General features: G+C 44.8%; 4 protein-coding genes across 8 annotated transcripts in view; 2 read left to right on the forward strand and 2 right to left on the reverse strand.

The window, feature by feature from the left end:
* The first annotated feature begins 205 nt into the window (after positions 1–205).
* On the forward strand, positions 206–3,300 carry LOC108095779 (wolframin). Of its 2 annotated transcripts, XM_017197033.2 has the most exons (5): positions 206–353; positions 416–514; positions 573–2,128; positions 2,184–3,037; positions 3,098–3,300. In XM_017197033.2, the coding sequence occupies exons 1-4, from the start codon at positions 290–292 to the stop codon at positions 3,015–3,017; spliced, it is 2,553 nt and encodes an 850-aa protein (XP_017052522.1). In that variant the 5' UTR covers positions 206–289; the 3' UTR covers positions 3,018–3,037; positions 3,098–3,300. The 2 variants fall into 2 exon arrangements, with proteins under 2 accessions (XP_017052522.1, XP_017052521.1); XM_017197032.2 differs by having other exon boundaries at positions 2,184–3,300.
* Positions 3,221–3,905, reverse strand: LOC108095781. The gene has a single exon (XM_017197035.2). The coding sequence runs from the start codon at positions 3,776–3,778 to the stop codon at positions 3,290–3,292; it is 489 nt and encodes a 162-aa protein (XP_017052524.1). The 5' UTR covers positions 3,779–3,905; the 3' UTR covers positions 3,221–3,289.
* A 244-nt stretch (positions 3,906–4,149) lies between these two features.
* LOC108095780 (glutamate--cysteine ligase regulatory subunit) lies at positions 4,150–5,384 on the forward strand. The gene has a single exon (XM_017197034.1). It carries the CDS (start codon positions 4,307–4,309, stop codon positions 5,180–5,182), a length of 876 nt encoding a protein of 291 aa, XP_017052523.1. The 5' UTR covers positions 4,150–4,306; the 3' UTR covers positions 5,183–5,384.
* A 1,421-nt stretch (positions 5,385–6,805) lies between these two features.
* LOC108095778 overlaps positions 6,806–20,770 on the reverse strand; it is a 34,379-nt gene continuing 20,414 nt past the window's right edge. For 2 of the 4 annotated variants that reach the window (XM_017197031.2, XM_017197030.2), the window contains exons 3-11: positions 15,224–15,462; positions 13,980–14,534; positions 13,761–13,839; positions 12,861–12,964; positions 12,659–12,796; positions 12,371–12,595; positions 11,864–12,070; positions 11,598–11,808; positions 6,806–11,528 (exon numbers count right to left, since the gene is read on the reverse strand). In XM_017197031.2, coding sequence (XP_017052520.1) covers positions 9,035–11,528; positions 11,598–11,808; positions 11,864–12,070; positions 12,371–12,595; positions 12,659–12,796; positions 12,861–12,964; positions 13,761–13,839; positions 13,980–14,534; positions 15,224–15,462 — 4,252 coding nt within the window. In that variant the 3' untranslated portion in view covers positions 6,806–9,034. Of the gene's footprint in view, positions 11,529–11,597; positions 11,809–11,863; positions 12,071–12,370; positions 12,596–12,658; positions 12,797–12,860; positions 12,965–13,760; positions 13,840–13,979; positions 14,535–15,223; positions 15,463–16,468; positions 17,349–20,770 lie in introns of those variants that run through there. The other 2 variants (XM_017197029.2, XM_017197028.2) reach the window with 2 other exon arrangements.

Genomic DNA, 20,770 nt, shown 5'->3' on the forward strand with positions numbered 1-20,770 from the left:
TACGGTCACTCAGATCCGAATTTGTACTACAAATCGCAACTTTAATTGTTAATAACAAAAAAACGGTGCAAAATTTTCACTCTCCGCCAACGGATTTCGAAGTTTTAGAAAAAAACACATCGTTTCCATATTTTACTTTATTTTTTTAAGCTGTATTTACCGTGCACCGCACTTGTAAACAATTACCATTGCCATCTCTATTAGAAGATGGTACACGATGCCATCGCCAAGCCAAAACTGGCTGACAATTACACGAATTTTCGTAAACAAACCGAAAATACTCTCATAGATGGCCACCTGGACACAAAATGAGCCTACGGGTGTTTCCAAACGTAGGCGATGGAATCTTGAAGGTAAATTTATTGAATCAGGTCATTGAAATATTTAACTCAAATGGATAAATACTCTCTTACAGATCGTGCCTCATTGAACAAACTGAAGCATCACATTGCGGAGGAGGGATGTCCACAGATGCAATATGATCTGGCCAAGGAACTACTTAACAATGCCATTGGTGAGTAATAGCGTGAAAAATTGACATTAAATAAAAAAAATTTTATTGACCCGTGTAGAACCCGATATTGACAAGGGCAATCAGAACCAGAAGGCCGTCAATTGGTTGGTAAGTGCTGCCCACAATGGACACGAGGATGCGGCAAAGTTGCTGCGCCAATGCTACAATAATGGCAGTGGGATCACGACAGAGAATGCAGACGAAGTGCGTCGCTGCCTGGCCATGACGCCAGGCGAAAGAGCTGCGAGAAAAGCAGCCCGGGAGCTTTTTGCCTGCCTTTCAAATGGCAACGAGCACATCACCCCCAAACAGCTGGAGCGCAAGATGCGCCGCATATACAATTTGCAACGTAAACGGCGTCGACGAGACGACGATCCCTCGAGCAGCGAGGGAGAGCCAGAAACAGAGTGCGAGCCCCTGGAGGATGTTTCCACAACTGGCCTTGCCAATGTAGAGCGACGACGCCTCATAACTGAAGCTCACCTGGTTTCGGCTGCTTCCAACTACAGTGCCGGGCAGATGCCCAGTGTAAATGAGGCCCTCACATTATCTGTGCCGGATCCGAGGAGCTTGGACCATGTACCTTGCTTCTACCGCATGATTTTCCACCCGCTCATCTTCTTCACCCTCTTCTACCACCGGCTGCTCAACCTGATTGTGTCCATACCCAACGTCATCCCGCTGAGCGTACGCTGCAGCTTGCTTGTGGCTCTCTCCTGGTGGAGCACACGAAGCATGCTGCCCCTGGTCAGCTATTACTTCAGCCTGGGCATCATGATTTGGTCCACCTGTAAGATGCTGAAGACAAAGCAGCAGTTCGTGGACTTTCGCATCTGGTCTGGACTTTTTCTCAGCTACGGTGATCACAACATCGAGGCGGACATTGCAGAGCAGCGCTTTTTGCGCAACAATATGAAGCCGTACCTGTATTATTTTTGTGCCTTTATCTGCAACCTGATCGTGTATCCGCTGGTGACCGACGCCTGGCTCCCGCACTCGGAACTAACTATTGTCTCTGGAGCCTTCACCTTCCTAACGATGGGCGTGTCCATGTACGCCTCCTCCCACCTACTGCCTGATTGGCTAGTGATAGTTTCCTTTGCCGTAAATGTGCTTGCCAAGTACCCCTACGAAATGGACGAAGTTGTGTCGACTCGGTGGCGTTTTCTGGATCTACGCGTTCCCACTTTTTCGTCCTTTGTCATCGGAAACGGGATTGAGTTCTGTTTGAACTGCCGCACTGCCTTGTATCTCTTTATTCCCGTCCTGTTGGTGATGATGGCCAAGCGCTCCCGCTGGCATGGAGTATACACCTACCTCATCCCGCACTGCGTGACGCTCAGTTGGCTGCAGGTGTGCATCGCCACCTCGCAGAGCGCCACCATGTTTGGTGTGATGCGCGCTGCTTTAGGGTTGGCCGGAATCGTATTGTTCCTGCCACTATTCGGAATCGTAGCTCTTCTCGTGCCAGTCTTCGTGGCCATTGATAGCTTGGGCTTGGCCAGTGAGCAGCTGCGCTGGGGCAGCACTGCCATTGCCTGCGGATTGGTAGTGGTGTTATCCTGTGTCCTGGCCCTGAATCGAGCCACCCAGAAGTACATTACCATGCTGCAAGTAAGTAAAGTGATTTAAAAAAAAACCATTTTGTTATTAAAAACTTTGCTTTCAGCTTATTATGGCAGTCACTACGGCTTGCTTGTTGGTCTTTCCCTACATGACTTCCAGTTTCAAGGATACGCCCCGTTTTAATGCTATGCCTAGAGTGGGGCTGCACGCCCTCTCCGAAACGGATACGTTGCAGTGGGATCGCTTTCACGCTCTTTGTGCCCAACCTGTCTACGAGCAGCCGAATAAGATAAAGGCGCAGCTCCGTTGCTCCCATCTGAATGGCATGCCGGTGACTTGGGAGGGCACCATCAAAAAAGTGGAAATCTCACGGGTGACCAACATGTTAGAGGATTTGATTGTTAACTACTTGCCGCCGTGGCTTGGAAAGCTGCTACGCTGTGTGCATGGCGACAACATATCACAGCACTTCAAGTGCGATCCCAAGTTGGATAGCCAGTGCGATGAATGGAGGAGCGTTATAAAGACATTAAAGATGCAGAGCGGAAGTTGCACACTACAGCGTTGGAACCGCTACGAGTACGAGCTGCTGGTGAAAGTGGGCACTAAGAAAACTAGCAGTCTGCTGGGTCGTTCCACCTCCACCGATGTGATCCTGCGAGCTCATCATGACTTCGGAAACTTCACCCGGCTTTTGAGCGCAGGTGATGTGGTTCTCTTCTATGGAAACCTGCGCAATTCTCAACATTTGGCGGACAGCGTGCAGGTGCAACTAAAGACCATCGAGTGTGTGAATTGCCAGTCCCCGGATTTAGGCACAGCGAGCATCGAACGTGTAGTGGCCGCTTCTCCCATGGATGCCCGTCTTCAAGATCTTATGAGGGGCATCAAGTATTTGTTAAACGCTTTGTTGAATCCATTAATTACGTTTAAGTAAAAAGAAGACGAAGAAGATATGTGAGTTTCTTGAAATTTGCTCACTTTTATTTATTGATCCCGATAATGTTTGCATTTTAGGATCTGGGGGATATTCCCCTCGTGTTGATTATATTTAGGTAAGCCATTAAAGTAGCCAAATTAACGAACAATACAGTGGAGCCAAGAATTTTGTTAGATAATACGATTATATACAAAAGAATATTAATTGTTAATATTGTATTTAGTTTTTACGAGCCCATATTTTATATTACAGCAAACTCATCGCTAGTTTTATTTCTCTATATCTACTGGTTCGTCCTCGTCGTCGCAAACGTCTTCATTCAGATATCCTTTTTCTTGTTGAACATCATTGGTGAATATCGGATTTGTTTCCTTGTGATTTACTTTGTTGAATTCATGGCAGTAAGTTCTTCTTGCGATTTTTGGCGGAGAACTATCTTCCACGTGCTCTCTATCTATTTTTGTTTGAAAAATGGAGCTCTTCAAGCATTCGATTTCCGGATCCGATTCCTTCTCGAGATAATGATGTAGCTCACACGGCTCCGCGCAGATGAACTTTTCGGGTGCATTAATCAGGAACTGCACTCCGTCGAGCAAGAGCTTCCGGTGAGTGGCATCGTCCACTCCCAGCATTACAAGATCACTGGCTACGATGAGCTTACAGTTGGCAATACTGTCGTAGCCCCGCTCCAGGAATCTTCCAATGTACTTCTCCATGGTCAGCAGTACTAGCCATTCGCGTACAGCTCGTCGGCACATTTTTGTCTTTGGAATTTGGTTTAAAATTTGTCGGAAATATCCTTTAATTTTTTTAAGTTTAAAGAGTTGTCAATTTTGACAGTCAAGAAAAAGATACCGTTAAAAAATTGATCGATTGCAATACCTGTTTTGAATTTATGTATTCAATATTTTGATTAAAAGCAAAAGTTTGAATTAAATGTGTTTCCTTTTTTTTTTAAATATAATTTGTTTTTTTTTTTTTTTTTGGATATCTAAAATGAATCTAAATCTAAAATAAAAATATGTATTTTAAATTACTCAAATAAATTAAATGCGAAGAACTTCGGCACCCCTTCCGATACATCGATAGGCGCTTTTAAGGGCCGATCGATTGCCGTCCATCGCTAACTTTGTTTCTCTCACATTTCGGTGCAAAGTGTATTTAAGTGGCCAGGCGCTCGCTGCTCGAGAACACACGCGTTTCACCCACCTGAGAGGGCTGCTCTTGTCATTGGCAGTCGCGGAGCTAAGCAAATAGAATACCAAAAAAGGAATACACCTGTCACCATGATACCGACCATAACGAAGAAGTACCAGAACGTGGTGATTAGCACGGGCAACATCATCACGGAACTCGGGCAGCGCAAGTCGAACGAGGAGCTCTATGATGGGCTAAAGATAACGCTGCTCGGCGATCCAAGTGTGGAGCGCGTGGTGGTGGAAAAGGAGATCGACGAGCTGCACGGCCGGGTGCAGCGAGCCACCCAGGAGCTGACCACCCGGCTGACGGAGAACGGACGGAACGAAATTAGCATCGGTGCTAAGATATTCCTCAATCGCCACTCCACGGAGTTTGTGAACCAGGCGGTGGAGGCGCTACTCAACATACTTAGTGTGACGCACGTGGACAATGTGGTGTTGGCCTACCACCCGAACGCGGTTGCCAGCGCAACGCCGGTGACCACAACAGCAGCAGGCGGAGTTCCGGCCAAGTCGCCCTGCTCAGAGGGCTCCACCGCCGGTAGGACCAGCAACTGGAGCCAGCGAAACGGCGACGGCGGCGTGGCAGAGCTTAAAAAACTGTACCAATCGTTAGAGCAGTACGCACTCAAGCAGCAAATCACCCAGCTTGGCATTGCCGATCTGGATGCGTCGGCCCTAGAGGAGTTGCACAAAAGCGCCCAGGTGGCGCCCACAATCGCCCAGGTCAACCTGTCCACCTGCTGCGTGGTGCCACCGGAACTGCAGGAGTTCTGCGCCGCCCACGACATCCAGCTGAACACGCACAGCGATCCCGAGCTGCTGCTGCCCGAAGAACAGTTCGCCGAACTAGCACCGGGCTACACAATCGACTGGTCGCTGCGGTACCAAGTGCACGTCCGCTGCCGAGGCGTCCTCACCGCCAAGGGATACATTGTGGGAGCCTCGCGGTCCAGCGATTAGTTTAAGTAACACACCCCGTAAACCAGATGCTAGGCTATAGTTTTAATGTTTGTAATGTATGCTCATATACAGTGGTGTACTTATTGTTTGTTATACAAAACCCCAACTGAGGATTTCGAAGCCGACCGATTGATTTTACTGTAAACGATTTTTCAATACTTATTCTGAATATAAAGCGTTTCAAAAACGGCAAACAACTGCAGTCTGTGTCTCTTGCTTCCAGCAGCCTGGGGGTCAGCGATTCGAGACCCCAACCGGTTTGAATGCCTCGGTTACAAATTAAGTATACGTCCAGCTGGTGTAATTTATATGCTCGGTTCGCAGACAAGTGCTCTATGCGATTTCCTTGTAGTGGCTTGTTATTTGCCCCGCTAATCGCTGTCTAGGCCTCTGCTTCTGGTGGACTCAAATCTAATTAAAGGCAGACGCGTCTCGCCCGACGACCCAACCAGATCACGTGGCTGACCGGCCGCTCGCCTGTCGATACGAAAAAAATAAAATAAAATAAAAAGGCTCGATGTTGATTAGAATATTGTATACGGCAGATATATTAAATATATAACTGCCGATTTAGATGGTATCAGCGATGGCAAGGTGCAACAACTACTGGCCATAAATCCACCAATAATAAATGGAAATACTAAACAAAAAATGTGAAATCTGTCCAGAGGAAACAAACTAATCAGTTGGGAAAATTTACAGCGGCCATATACATACATATGTACATACGTTCTGAAGTGCTTAACGTTTGAGATTGGAATGGAGGCAAAATAGGCGTGCAGAGCCGTAAGTGGGGCATTTAATTGACAAGTGGAGGAAGTTGGTGGACGAATGGTTTATTAATGAGCGTGGCCAGAAAGGTGGGTGCCAAATGAGAACATGTAATTTGGGGGCAAAGTTCAAGGACTATGTGCCCTATTTGAATCTATGACTTAATAAAAGAACTTGAAAAGATACATACATAAGATACTCGCACAAATGGATAGGTGCGCTGTGCGAAAGGAAAAGCAAACATTAAACGCAATTATCGTGCTGTTTCTCCCATTAGAATGACTTGTATGTTTAAAAAGTCCCCAATAGAAAGAGAGGGAGAGTGCCCAGAGATAGCTGGAGCTGACTCAATATAACTTGTTTGCCGATCTTTACAGCTCCGGGCTCGTTTCGTCACTAAATGGGTATCTATACATGCGGGCCAGCGACGATGACGCATCGGCCTCCAAAATAAACATTAGCAACATGTTGCCTAAACATTTGAAACATGGAAAAGAAGGCTCTGGAACACAATCAAACCTACAGGCATTATCTTGGTAACTGGTGAAATATTGTAGCTATTGCGGGCGTTATCAGCTCGTTATCATTATTAGTAACTTTTTGTGCCATTTTTGTAAGACAAATCGCATCCAAGTGCAGTGTCGCTTGATAAGCGCTTGATCAGCCAACGCCACACAGGGCGTATACGTAACCGGGCGATTATAAATCACTTTCAGTACTAGATGTTGTGACCCATCTTTATGTTCCGCCTGACTTCGTCCGAATGATTTTGCACTTTCTGTTGTATATCATTAATTTATCTAGAGTCCAGAACATTCCAAACACCTCCACATGCAAAACAATCCGTCGGAATTACACCATAACAATTGTTGAGTCTTTATTAGGTTAATTGAATATTCTTTGAATGCTTCGTACTCACATTATCCTTACCAACGCTCCCTATTTGGAGTGTTTTGTATATTTGTATAGGCCATTAACACACCGATAAACGTACTCAGGTAGTCGATAATGAATGCACTGACATTGGGCTGAGTTTATACTTGATAAGTTTCATCTTCTATATATCTAATTACAGGAATTGTCTGCGTTGATGTGTTTTTCATGTTCATGTATGCGGAAAGACTACAACATTTATCGTTCAATGCTTTTGGTTACATTTACATTTCGCATTTTTGTAGGCCATTAACAATTAGCTATAACTACAATTAGATTGCATCGTAAAAACTAATCTCACTGGATCGCAATTCAAAATAATACTCTGTATAATTTCGCTCCATTCGAAAACCAAACGCTCTTTTTTTCCTACTGGGGACGGACGCTGTGTCTGACAATTGAAATCGTTTAATTGGCATTCCGAAATAACAAACTGAAACAACTGGCCACTCAGTTTGGAACTTGTTTACATTCGTTGTTCGTTCGACCATTTTTTGGGGACCATTCGAATCGAGGCGATTGTTGGCTGTAAGACAATTCTGAAACCGGGCGGTGAACGCAAAAGGGTTTGGGTATTGATCTTCTTTGGTCAAAACTTAGCTACATTCGTTGCTGTTCGTCGAGCCCTAGGACTGGTAAACCATAGAGTAAAAAATGTATCAAAATCGTCTGTTTCGCCATCTCAAAAACAAGAGTAAACGTACAAAAATCGTTTTTGTTGGTCGTAGACATCTTAAATAGTTCGATATCTCTATTATGGACTCTGTGTTGCACATTCTTTTAAAGTAAGTGTTCTCGTCTAGTTTCTCATAAGATTCAAAAATGTTTTCTTTACCCGACCTGCCACTCCAATCTAAATTCGTCTTGTCGTCCAATGGAAATAAACTAATTGGGACATCATGAGCTTGACAATGAAAACTGTTTCTTTGTCTACCGGTTCACAACAAATACGCGTATTTCGAGAATTTCCTATAATTTACTTATCGTATTTCCTATTGAGAGAGTACAGAGTAGAGTAGTTATTAATAGACACATACGGCTCTGCACATTGAGATAGCCTTGTTAATAGTATGGTTTCTAAGTGGGCCAACAGTTGAGTAGATTGCGGAAATGGGACTATCAAGTATTTGGGAGCTCGTCGAGCCAATTGCTGAGTAGAGTTGATAGGGTCCGGACTTGGAGTTCACATTGCTACGTTTAATAATACAATCATTTTAATTTCAATTTGCAGTTGCCTATTATTTTTTTCAACATTCAGTTGTGCCAATATATTTTTAAAAAATATTTTCAATTTTTGTTATCATTTTTTTTGTGGTGATTTTCATTGTTTACATACTAAGCAATTAATTACAGCTAACGTATTGGTTAAATCCAATGGAATTGCAATTTTCAAGAACACACACACATCAAAGACATCAAGAGTGACACTTAAAATGCATATTGACATCTGTTCTTTGAGTTTCGTCGCCGGTTTGGTTTGGCTTTTGTGTTCCGTATTTACCGAATTAACATTTAGATCAAAAAATGTGCCCCTAAAAATGCCACAAAAATACAATCAAAACATTTGTTTACTAAACTACAAAATACATACAATAAAATACATTGATGCACGCATAATATTTATATAACATACATACTACATATGTACGAGCGTAACCTTCTTTACTCTAGAACAACTAACAACAATCTGTTTTTGTTTAGTCCGATTCGTGTGTGTGTGTGGTTGTTTTTGTGTTTGGTTGGGTAATGTTGAATTAATAACTACTCAAAATATAATACCATTTCAAATACAATTTCATCAGTTTGCCGTTGCAGCATACATAAGTAATTCAGTCTAATTCGGGAGTTGGTCAACGATCTTTGCGCTGGTGGGGGGTGGGGGGAGTGGTTAGGAATTGTGAATGGAAATATCCAAAATCTGAAACACATCAAAATTTACAAGACTTGGAACGAAGGATAGCGAAATGTGGGATGTCAGGTAAATCTCGAAAGCTTTAAAAACAAATTGTGTACAAACAAAGGCCTACTTTCGGCCACCTAAATCTTAAGTTTTTAAATCTCTAGAGATCTCTATGCTACCCATGACCTTATCAAGTGCTTCACACCTTCGTTACATCCCCAGCTTAAGTTTGATTTGATTCCGAATATTCAAATCAAGTGGGACTTCCGGTTGGAGTGTTCTATTGCGGCTAGAAGTTCGTGTTTCTTCCGGACATACAGTCGTCCCTTCTTCCAGGGATTCTGCAACTGTAGGGGCTTAAAGTCATCTCGCAGGCAGCGTTCCCGTGCTCCAATAACCGCCACCAGGCAAAAGTTCTCCAGCACCTCAGGTCCGTAGATGGGTCCATTGTTTCCCTTGAGCACAACGGCCATGTTGAGCTGCTTCACCACCAGGTTGATCACTTCGCGGGCGGTCGTCTTTGGAGTGACGTGAAGCTTCAGGCTGGTTCCACTTGCCAATCCCGTGTTGTAGGCGGTGTACACCTGAATAATCCCCGGTGTCTGTTCTGCATTGAGGCTGGAACAGCTGGCGGAGTCTTCTTCGCTGCTCTGCCGCGACAAGCTCTTCATGGAGGATGCCTTCGAGGTACTGGCCACCGGCTCCTCGCCACCCACAGCTCTCAGCTCAGCTAGAGTGCTTTTCAAGAAAGGTCCACCCTCTCGTAGGTTGGCACTGGAAGCTGCCTTTGCCGATGGCTTCAGCGGCTTGTGCTCCAAGTCCGTGGCGAAGGCTCCATTACCGCTCCTCAAGGAAACACTCGATCCAGTCAGATAAGGAGCAGAGCTTGAGCTGTGCACCGTGATCAAGGGATTGGTGTGGGAACCAATATTCGAGCTCGTTCGCTTGCGCTGGGCAGCCACCGCCTGCGAGTGACGCAGTGCATCCGCCAAAGTGTCATCGGAACGTGAAGGCGGGATTGCAAACACGCTGCTTGTGCTGTTTCCATCGGAGGCTGAATCCACGGCGGAGTAGAAGCTGCGAGATGTGTAGTTGGAGCTCATGGAGTCGCCACTGTTCTTCCTGAACGAGACTTCCGAGCAAATGGAGCCGGCATATTCGCTGGTGGTGGAAACTTGCAGAAGTTGCTGTTGCTGCTGGAGTTGCTGCTGCTGTTGCAATTGCTGCTGGGTTTGCTGCTGTGTAGGAACTGGTTTGGTGGCAGGTTCCATTGGCGTAATAGCACTGAACTCCAGATTCTGCTCCGATTTCGAGTGCTCCGGCTTGCCCTGTGCCGGATCTTCGCTGGTTCCCGGACCTGGCCAACTGCCTCTTCCCTGTCCCGTCTTCGAGAACTTGCTCTCGCGGATGGGGAGCTGCAGCAGTTGTTTGCTGGCAGAACCTGCCGCCGACGCTGCTCCGGATTCTTCTTGTCTCTGTTGGGAGAAGTCCAGAATTTCTCGCATCGCCAGCGAAGGTTGTGCGTTTTTGTTTCGAGCATACGCCACCACGTCCATTAGCCAGCGGACGCTCTTCCACACGATCGTCAGACTCGAACTGAGCTCCTGTAGCGTGGCCAAACGGTCCTTGGCCACCTGGAGTTCACTGCTCGAGAAGGCCTCTCTTAATGAATGCGTGGCCAAAGCAGTGTCCAATTCGAGGATGCAGGATAGGCGGGCGTACTTCTGGATGATTGCCGGCTGATAGGTTCGCAGGTGAATCATCTCAAATGCCTGGATGCTCAGGCTGGCCAGATCGTCTCTCTGCAGCAGCAACTCCGACTGGCCGGGCACGGCACACGATGACTCCGCGGATGGACAGACCACTAGGAAACTAATGTCCGGACTGTGCTCGATCACCTCCACATCATACAGACGGTGAGTGGTTGCATCCGGTCCCTTGATGTTCATGCTGGCGAAGAGCTTGTGCATTGCGTTGGTGAGATCGTACAGGAACAGTCGCTGAACCTCGGTGGTGGCTGCTCCTCCGGAAGCGGAATCCCCGCCCTGAGAGCTGAAGTCCAGCGGCAGGCGAAGAGGATCGCTGCTGCAACGGTGCAGAACCTGCCATTCCTCTGCCGTGATGTGGCTGTTTTCACGCACTTTGCAGTGGGGCAAGACATTCGGCGTTTTCACGGGCACCACCACCTGGATTTGGTCCATGGAGGCCTGCATCTTCAGGTATCCCAAATATAATCCCGGTTCCAAGCGCTGTAGTGCCGCCTGTTGGTAGTGCAATTGATCGCCAATCGAGGAGATGAGCTGCTCGTTGATGGTGTAATCCTCATGCAGAGCTCCCAGTTTCTTCTGCAATTTACTGACTGGCAACCATCGCGAGTTTAGAATGGAAACGGCCTTCTGGCTCTTTACGGACTGCACACAGGTCAGCACAACAGTTCCCTGGGCATCTTTTAGTGGCTTATAGTACAGCTGACCCAAATCCGTGATCCCCAATGCCGATTGCATCTGACAGACGGCCGAAAGAAGCTTGGTGCGGAAATGAACGGCGGATGTGAGGTTGCGCTCCATATCCGAACGCAGTGATCTCACGTCCTCCCAGGTGCAGGCCACCTTCATCAACCAGTAGTAGTCCATGTGCAGAGCACTCGGATAGGTTTCATCCACCTCGATGACCGGAGGAAAGTCCTCGCTCGTGACCAGCACTTTATCATCGCAGTGGACAATGCAAGAGAAGTAAATGCCGCTGTTTTGGGAAATAAATAAATATTTAAAAAAAGTTCCTAGTATATTTAATAACCTGTAGATTACTCACCGTCTCAGAGTCTTTTGAAACTTGGAGGTCACCGAGAATAGCTGCTTAATGGTAGTCTTCTTTTTGGGATTGCGCCGCTGGGCGCTCGCGGGATCCAAGGTCAGTTCGGAGACATCGGCAGGTCTAGCCAAACGCACGGCGGTGAACAGATTGTCCAGGATACGATGGCGGCCCACAAATCGATCCTCCCGATTCTCCAAGTCCCGCCAAGCTGGTAAAGATATGTTAGTTAAATTGTGTTAATTATAACAAGAGTTCAAACTTACTTGAGGGAACTACGCTGGCGGGCACCGAGGTTCTATATGCACCCCATCCCTTGACGTTTCCACATGAGGCTCGCAGGAAATACCGACGACCTTGGGTAAGTCCCGATATGTGGCATTGGGCGCCCATCGTTCCATGAAAGCTAATCCACTCCAGCAGCTCACTTTCGCCCACAACATTGTTAAAATCCGCGCGGGTTGACCATTGAACTGCGAGGAATTAAAATCAATTTTAGAACTACAGGTTTTAAGTCCTTACTCTAATTGAAAAATTAAAATGGGAAATCTAAAATCTACATTCTAAAACGACTATGTATTTGGCTTTCCAAACCCACAAAAAACTCTCCAAAAGTTCACTGACACTTGAAATGGCAAGGGAATGAGCAGACAAGCAGCGGGAATTAAATGGAGATCCACTTCCCAACCGTTGCTTTGCGACCTGACCACAATCACAAGCCCCATCCCATTGTACTGCCGACTGACGCAGCCACTTGAAGCCCTGCGGTTTACCTCTGAATTTCGTGCCGATGGCCCCTTCAAATGGCTCTAGGATTTGGACGCTAATAGAATTGTCGCCGGTGACATCCACGACCACGGAAGCGGGCGCATCTGGTGGCCTGGCCTGATCCCAACCGAGCTGCAGGCGGCGGAGTCCCTTCACCCGGCGTTCCCAGATTCCGATTTGTTTCTCAACTTCGCTGCCCGTGCATCCGGTAACCGAGGCGCTTGAATTGCCTGCAGGGAATAGATTCAAATGCTGATTAAGTGCGTCCTCAATGCGACTCGATGACCACTCACCAATAATAATACTCGAGATGGAGGGACGCGATGCAAAGATGGGTGGGCACAGACCCTCCGGTCCGCTTAAGTCGTGAATCCGCGACTCGGCATCCTTGAGCAAACCATTTAGTTTGGTGCCGATGGTGTCCACGGAAACTGAAATGAAGATTGAGATTGATCGTTGAAAAGAACAGTCAAAAGACAATCAAAAGGCACTTACACTGCGAGCCCTCCATGGCGCCATGTTGGAGCAACATTCTGGTCATGGAGCGATTATTGCTTAGAACGGCCAAATCCAGTGCAGACAGTCCGTCGTTATTGATGCTAGGATATTATGAATAATTTATATTATGTTTGAATTAAGGGGGGAAATACAATTAGAAGGCCTGAAATGAGGGCTATCTTTGGGAGTGGATTGCAAGAAGGGTATTAAATGAATCTTAGTGATTCTTTTTGCATGTTATTAGGTAATTATTGAGCAATAAAAGTCAGTCAAGTTTTTTGAAAAATATTGTAATTTAGCCCATTTATGATCAATAATGTAGAGTCGTGTTTTTAGGGAAGGACTTTGCGCCGTGCAGTCTCCAGGTCCAGGATCACGACTTAAACAAAAAACAGCAACTGGGCTTTAAACTTAAAGGTACCGCGCACACCATGAATTAAACCATATTTTAAAAAAATTATTTTTCCATTAAAAAATTTTAGGTTAAAAAAAAATTTAAAAAAAAACGATTTTTTTTGACTTTGATTGTAAAAAAAACATGTTATAACAAACAAATATGAAAAACCGTTATATTCATGGTGTGGAGAATTTAATATCAAACATAATGCAAAAAACCGCATTCGATTAAAATAGAATCTCTGAGCTATACATTGCACGGCGACTTTGAAAACACGACTTTTCAGGAGAAGCGTTTAAAGTTTACTTTTGTGCATGTCCGCCATATGACACACCCTCACTAAATTGCGTATAACTCTGAAAATAAGTACCGGACGGCTTTATGCTTTTAAAGGCTTATTCCCAGATATATTTGGAGTACATTAAGCCAAAAAAAAAATTTTCGAAAAAAAAAAATTCTAATTGTATTTCCCCCCTTAAAATAGAATACTAAATCCATACCTGTTTACATCCACGTCCGTTGACTCTAGAATAGTGCGCGCCTTTTCCAAATGACCATGTTCCACTGCTGAGAAAAGAGCTGTGAATAAACAAAGCAGAAAATAAAATGAGTGGTTTGTAGAAACCCCTTTTTAGAAAATAATAACCAGCTTTTGAATATTAGCAATTAGTTAGGTGGCGATGCGTGCCAAGTAGAGGAAACTGTTTCGTGAACCATACCATGCAAGTGCAGATTGCTCTGCGTCAGTTTGTCCAGCTGGGCTTGGGCCAACTTAAGCTGTTTCTTTGACATTTTACTGGCCCTCGGATGCGGAGTGTTTCCCGGGATTTTACTGCGCAGCTGCACAGGTTGACGATGCACCGAGAGCTGACCATTCGCCGAGGCGTTCTCATCTCCTAGCGGCGGTGAATCCAATTCTGAGGAACCCGTCTCATCGTGGTCATCCCGCAACTTGGCATTCTTGGGCTGTGAGTGCCGCGAAATGCACAACTGCGATCCGGCATTGGATTGCGCCTCGGTTCGCGAGTGGGGCAAAAGGAATTCCATTTCCTTGAGATCCTGGGAGCTGCAGGAGATAGCTGTCCGTATCTTGGCTACCGTCGCATGCTGCGTCAACTGCTCCGACCAGCGGCTGGTGGACAGCAATGGAGCTGGATAGTATGTGGGATAGTCGTCCTGGTTATTGTTATTGCCGGCCCTCGGATTGGCCACCTTTTCCCGCAGCCTGACACTATCGATGTCGCCGTCACGTTTATCTTGCGGCAATATGTTGTCTGTGTATCGTGTGTGATTTGTGTTGAATACAAATAAACAAAGGGGAAATCAAATTAAATGCAAAAATGAAAATCAAATAAAGGATAAATAGAAATTAAACGCAAATGTGTGTTCGTGTGTGCAAATATTTACAATGGCAAATGACCACCACGTTTTTTGTTTTTTTGTGTGCGAGTGGATATGTAATTTAATTACAATAATCGTCGTCGCTGCTCGCGATTAATTAAATATTAAATATAAATGGCGTTCTCTCCTATTCATCGCCACTATTATTCTATGCAATTGGGGATGCCGTTGCCGATGACCAAAGCCAATTAAATAAATTATGCGCAAACCGTTGAGAATGCAAGCTATGTGTGTTGGTTGGTTGGTTGAGTGTGTGTTTTAGAGCGTGTGTAGCGGAGTGTGTGTTAGGTGAGGTCTCCGTGAAGCAGCCAACCCACCTGGACCCTGGATTAACGAGCCCACCCACGAGGCAAGCCACCCACCAATTTTCCGTCAATTGACTTTAATTCGCTGCCATATAGAGCAGATATATATGGGTTGTGTGAGCGAGCATTTATGATGATATGGCGTGGCTCTGTTATTTTAGTTCTCTCTTTTTTTTTAATTACCCCTCATGGGGGCTTCTCGTGTGTGTATATGTAGGTATATACGGGTTAAGGGCAGAGAACTACCGATCTCTTACCATCGATGGCGTAGTGGCTATGCCGACGTTGCTGTTGCCCCGCTGGCGATGATGATGACGATGACGACGAGGTGGCGGTGCCTCGATGTGGGGACACTTTCAATTGACAGAACCTGGTCAGCTCGTTGAGCGTGTGAAACGATTTCTGGCGGACGAAGACCGCCGGAGACCGCAGACAACTGCTCATCGGGAGCTTCTGCGGCGTATTGGGGACCTTAGTGCTATCGCCGTGGTAGCATCTGCAAGATCACACAACATTTACGACCCGATTTGGTCATGAATTAAGCCAGTTTATGTTGTCTTCACACATGTGTGCAGCCTGCTATACATTAGTATATATCTACATATTTATGCACACTCAAGGAATGAATATTCATCCTTATCTCGAATCTCCCACCCGTTTTACGAGTTTCGCAGACGGTTGTAAACAAATGGAATGCATGGCAAAGACAAATGCAAACGAGTTACTAAGAAAAATCGCTTTGTGATGTAATGATAAAGGCACGGTGATATCTGGCCTGGGAAACCCTACCCTTGAGATAGACCCACAGCTGGCTTCCATTTCATGTATGACACACACGATTTGGAATAGTTCAATGACCCACTTGCATAGCAATAAAAATCTCAAATCAAAACTTGATAGGTGTGCAATAAAAGAGTTTGGCAAAACGCAAACAAAGTCGTCAAAACATAACTGGGAAGCACATAAACTTCACTGGAATCACTTTTTAGTCGCTTCATAAGCTGGCACACAGAATGGGGGATTTATTGCTTAGAAGGAAATGCTTAAGAGGGGAGTTTCCTTTGTTCGCATGAATCGCACTTTAAATTCTTTCACTCTGCTTTTCCTTTTTAAGGATAGCAACATTTTTGTCTGTCTTTTTTATGGGACTCTAGAATAGTTAAAAAACAACATCTTTGTTCCATAATCTCACTCTCTTCTCACAGGAAAAAACAACTTGATAACCTTTTTATTTGTTGGATTTAAGAGGCAACAAAACAGGTAAAACGCTAGCCTTAGCAAAACATAGACAACCTTCCATCGAAGCTTTTTTCTTCATGGTGTTTTTGATTTCCTTATGGGAGGCAGAGCTTAGATTTTTGTCACACAAAATTTGTAAAGCGTGGATTTATTTTTAGTTCCCACACTTTTTAATCTCTCCTTTTAAATTTACAAATCACCTTTGAACATAGCACACCACATATGCAAGGGTTTAAAGAAAAGGATTTCAAAAGGACACCTACGACTATTCAGGTAGGGCATCGGCTTCCGAATTGTGGCCGTGCGCATGCGAGTAGTTCCATAGATGCCCTGCTGGGCATGTCGAGTTATGTCCTCCAGCACGGCACTGGATTCCTCACCACTTAAAGTCCGCTCCAGATCGGAGTCGAGGGTGGCTTTGGGAGCCCTCTGTCGGCAGTAACTTTCCGGAATCTGGAGTAACTTACAAGCCTTCCGAGGCAGCGCTGCTCCCACAGGCAATGTGGACATGAGCCGCTCAATACCCAACTCGCCATTATCACAGGAATCGGTGTCAGTTTCCCTTTTCAGTGGCACAAATTCGTTCTTGCCCTTCACTTTGGTGGTCAGAACTGCCACCGCATCCAGATCGCCCAACATGCGCAGTGCCTTTGCCGCCTTGCTCTTGTCCAAAGTGGCCGATCCTCGAGAGCTGCGATTGCGCATGTGCAGCTGGGTGCGCAGCTTGAAAGGAGACTGCATCGGCAGGGCGGGACTGTGCAGCTTGTTTTTCAACCGCCGCAGGGAGGAGCGGACCGAGTGAGAGCGACGCAAGGCGGGCAGAGAGTCACCACTCTCATTATCCTTCCGTGGCGTCACAGTATCTGCTGCTACTGCCGCCGCCGCCTCCTGCCGATCCTTCAACTTGGCATACGAACTGAGAGCCCTGCGACGCTCCATTGGTCACAGGAACTGGTTCACTTTCTGTACTTTTTTGTTTTGGTTTTTTATTATGTTATTTTCCCTGAATTAGTTATCACGAAAAAAGAGGCATGTCCTCCGTGTGGCGAGTTTTTCCGCTTTTCAATCGGTTGGGATTTTATGCCAGGATTGGATTTTCCGTTGTGCGCGTCGCGTGTTTCAAACTCGAACTGAGAGCTGTTTCGGGATGTGATTCAGATGCAAATAAAAACTCCCAGGCTCTCTGGATCTCGTATTCTCCCTATTTTCATACATCTCTCATTTAGGATCTCTCACCGAACAATCGAGTACAGAAAAATAGCACTATAACAGCATAAATTAAGAATTTGAATCAGCAGTCATTCTGTTTTAAATAACTATTTCTTAAATATTAAAAAAATCCGGGGAATAACAAATTGAGATTTTCAGGAAATTAAAAAAAAAGGAACATTGCTTTACAACCATCTGACAAAACTAATCTATGCGATAAGATAATTTAAAATAATTTATGACTTCATTTTTCGGATTCATAGCTAGGTTGCTTTAGTAAATTTACAAATATCACAAATTAATTGAACGCAAACAAAAATCCCATTAATCATAATAATGAATGCTTCGATTTTGCTGTTGATAAGCTACAGTACTATTATTTTTCCCGTAGCTGTGTATCTGAAATACTTCCTATCTATCTAAAGGGTCGCTAGGTAGCTGTTCTCTTCGTGTTCTCTTTTTCTCCCTTACTCAGTTCCCACTGCTCTACCTACCCTACCTAAATGTTATTTTCAGGAAATATCAATCTACTTGATCCCTGTTTACTGGGCTTCGCGCTTTTGGTTTAAATTTAGACGGGTCGCGTTTACATTTACCTGCCTTTAAACTCGCTTAAGCTGCCGCATTCCCGAAAAATACCTAAGGATGCTTTTGTTTTGTGTGTGTGAGGTTGTGCGGGTGTTGTAAAATCAATTATCGGGTATTTCAAGCATCGTTCGGCAAAGAAAATCAGCTGGGGTCCTTGGAGGACACATACAGCAGCTCTTGCGGCTGCTGACTTCGCTTCGATTCCTGGCCCTGATTTATCGACGTCTGTCGCCGGGCTGCTATAGGTGTTGTCGTCGCCCCGAGCAATGAAGACAAATGGAATAAATGAAATTTACGGCGCGTCTAGGAGTCGACGAGAGCCAGTCCCTGATTAGCCTCACAAAATGCTCCAGGGCGCCGAAATGGAAAACTAATTGGAACACCGAAAACGAAAGACGGCTCTGGGACTCAAGTGTGCCCTCAATCGAACCGAAACTGGTTTCATTTTTCAAATTGCTGTTATTTACGTGTGTGTTTTGTTTGATTTTTATTTGTTTGCTAATTTTAGACATTGTACCATGTGTCACACGCTGGTTTTGGTCCACCTGTCAACAGCCACTTAGTTCCTCGGAAACACTGGGAATTAGTCCGTCTCGAATATCATCTATTAATATTTAAACGTTTGGGCGAGGTCAGTGACGAAGGGCGTTACGGTGAGTCAACACAGACACAGATTTAGATTGAGACTGAAAATCTGGTTTAGCAAACATATCAACAATTGATTCACCCACAAACTGAAAGCTAATGCGCTGCCTATGCATGTGACTGTTATATTACACCGCAGTTATCTCTCACACGTCTCTGTAATTTCTGCTTATCTGCCTTCGAAATATAATTCTTGGAATAATTGAATAAAGCATTTAAAAAATGTTCTTTGTCATCTATATGCTAACAAAGAATTTGCGGTTAAGAGTTTCAGGCTATTTGCTTTGCTAAAAACTAACAAAAATAATATTGTTTAATATTTGCAGTTTAAAAGCAATTGTTTGCGTTTAAAAACATAATGTAACTAACAATTTCCCTCTTTGCGAATCGGATCCGCTTAGGGCTATTTAACTGATAATATCAGGGAGCTCAGCTTGGCCCTCCCCGCTCAAATCAAACTAAACTGTCAATCGAGGGTGGGCAATAAATAAAATTTGCTGACCCATAAACTTGAAAAAGAGAGAGTGACAGTAACAAAAAAGCCAATGGATGTGGCTGGAGCAGGACTGGATGCTCTGGGCACTCGGTTTTGCAATTGCAGGATAATAAAATTTATGAAGCTACGCCGCACAAAATTGCCCAACATAAATCACAGCAAACGCTCTCGACGACAGCTTCGCTGGAGTGGGATGATATGAGAGGACGAGGACGGGATGTAGAGGTCATCCATGGGCCCGAAATCCTTCGGGGTAGACAAAACAACATAATCCACTTAATAGAGAAGACAAGGGAGATCCAATAATGGGGTTTACTGACAGGACTCCCCTTTGGAAAGCCCCGTAAATTATGCAGAATTAATCTCACATTCTGCGCTGTCATAATTGTCAAATCTACCACACATTTAGCAAACTTACGAGCGGCAGACAAGTTGCCAAGCAGCCAAGCGAGCGAGCAACCGAGCATTTTCGACTTAATTTAAATAAATTTGTCGTTTCCTCAATAAAAGCTCTGAGAACGCTGGATGCCTCGGTCTGGAGTCTCGAGTTGGAAATAAGGAAAAGGCAGAGAAGGCAGGCAGACAGTCAGACAAGCGCAAACAAAAAGCATATTTTATATGTCTCTGATTTCGAGTGCAAATCGCATTATGAGGAGTTCAGCGGAAACGCTAATTGAATTTAAGCAGACCCCAAGGCATTTCTGCGGGATACAAAGTAGCGGCAAGCAGAAAGCTGAGCTTCAACTTGACCTTTGCCTCTGCAATCGGCAAACGCATTTAATTCTATTGGTTTACTGTGCCAAATCACGAAACTAATGTATTCATATTAATCAGATATGCAAATTAGACCCTCGTCGCTATCACTGAGCCAACGAAAAAAAAGGAACTGAAAAACGCAGAAAAACCCACACTCTCAGTCGAAAACGGACTGAAAAAGTCCAAGCGAAAATGGCAATAAACGTTTTGACCCGGTCACTCGGACTCGCCCAACTTCCTGGCCCATTTTCCCCTGCCATCTTTCGCCTGATCCGCTGTGGAAACAAACACAAACCAATAAGCCAGCATTTAAAATTATGTAAATCCAGCGCGATTTGCACAAAGTTTTTGCCGCTGACTGACTTTTTTCTGTGGAATTTCTCTTTTTTTTTCCTGAGCGGGGTCAAGGCGCAAATCTGTCGTGCATAAAGGGATGTCGGTTTGTGCGTTGATTTTTTTTTGGCTTTAGGACTTCTAGCCCGCAAATTGAAAAGTTTATGCGGGATATGGGGCTAGAGGTTGTAGAAGGCGGTGTACTATTAACATGGTTTAAGTGGGCAAATAGAAAAAGTTTAGGGGTCAACAACGAAGTTTAAACTCACTAATTTTATAAATCCTATAGTCTACTGTGTTTTTAAACAGAGTTACAAGGTAAAAACGGCGTGTTTTTTACCATTGCATTTGTAAAATTTCATCGTGGTGTAGTTTCCTTGAATTCGGAACGTTAATAAAAAGGTAGTTTGGTTTCTTATTAGCATTTGTAAATCAAAGCTCTTAGGTTAAATTTGGAATTGAATTTCTTTTCACAGAATTTACGGTCATGTAACAATTTCCGTAGAAGATCAATTGTACCCCGTAGAACTCAGAGCTC

Source organism: Drosophila ficusphila, unplaced genomic scaffold (genome assembly GCF_018152265.1).
Source record: "Drosophila ficusphila isolate 14025-0441.05 unplaced genomic scaffold, ASM1815226v1 contig_791, whole genome shotgun sequence".
Lineage (NCBI taxonomy): Eukaryota > Metazoa > Arthropoda > Insecta > Diptera > Drosophilidae > Drosophila > Drosophila ficusphila.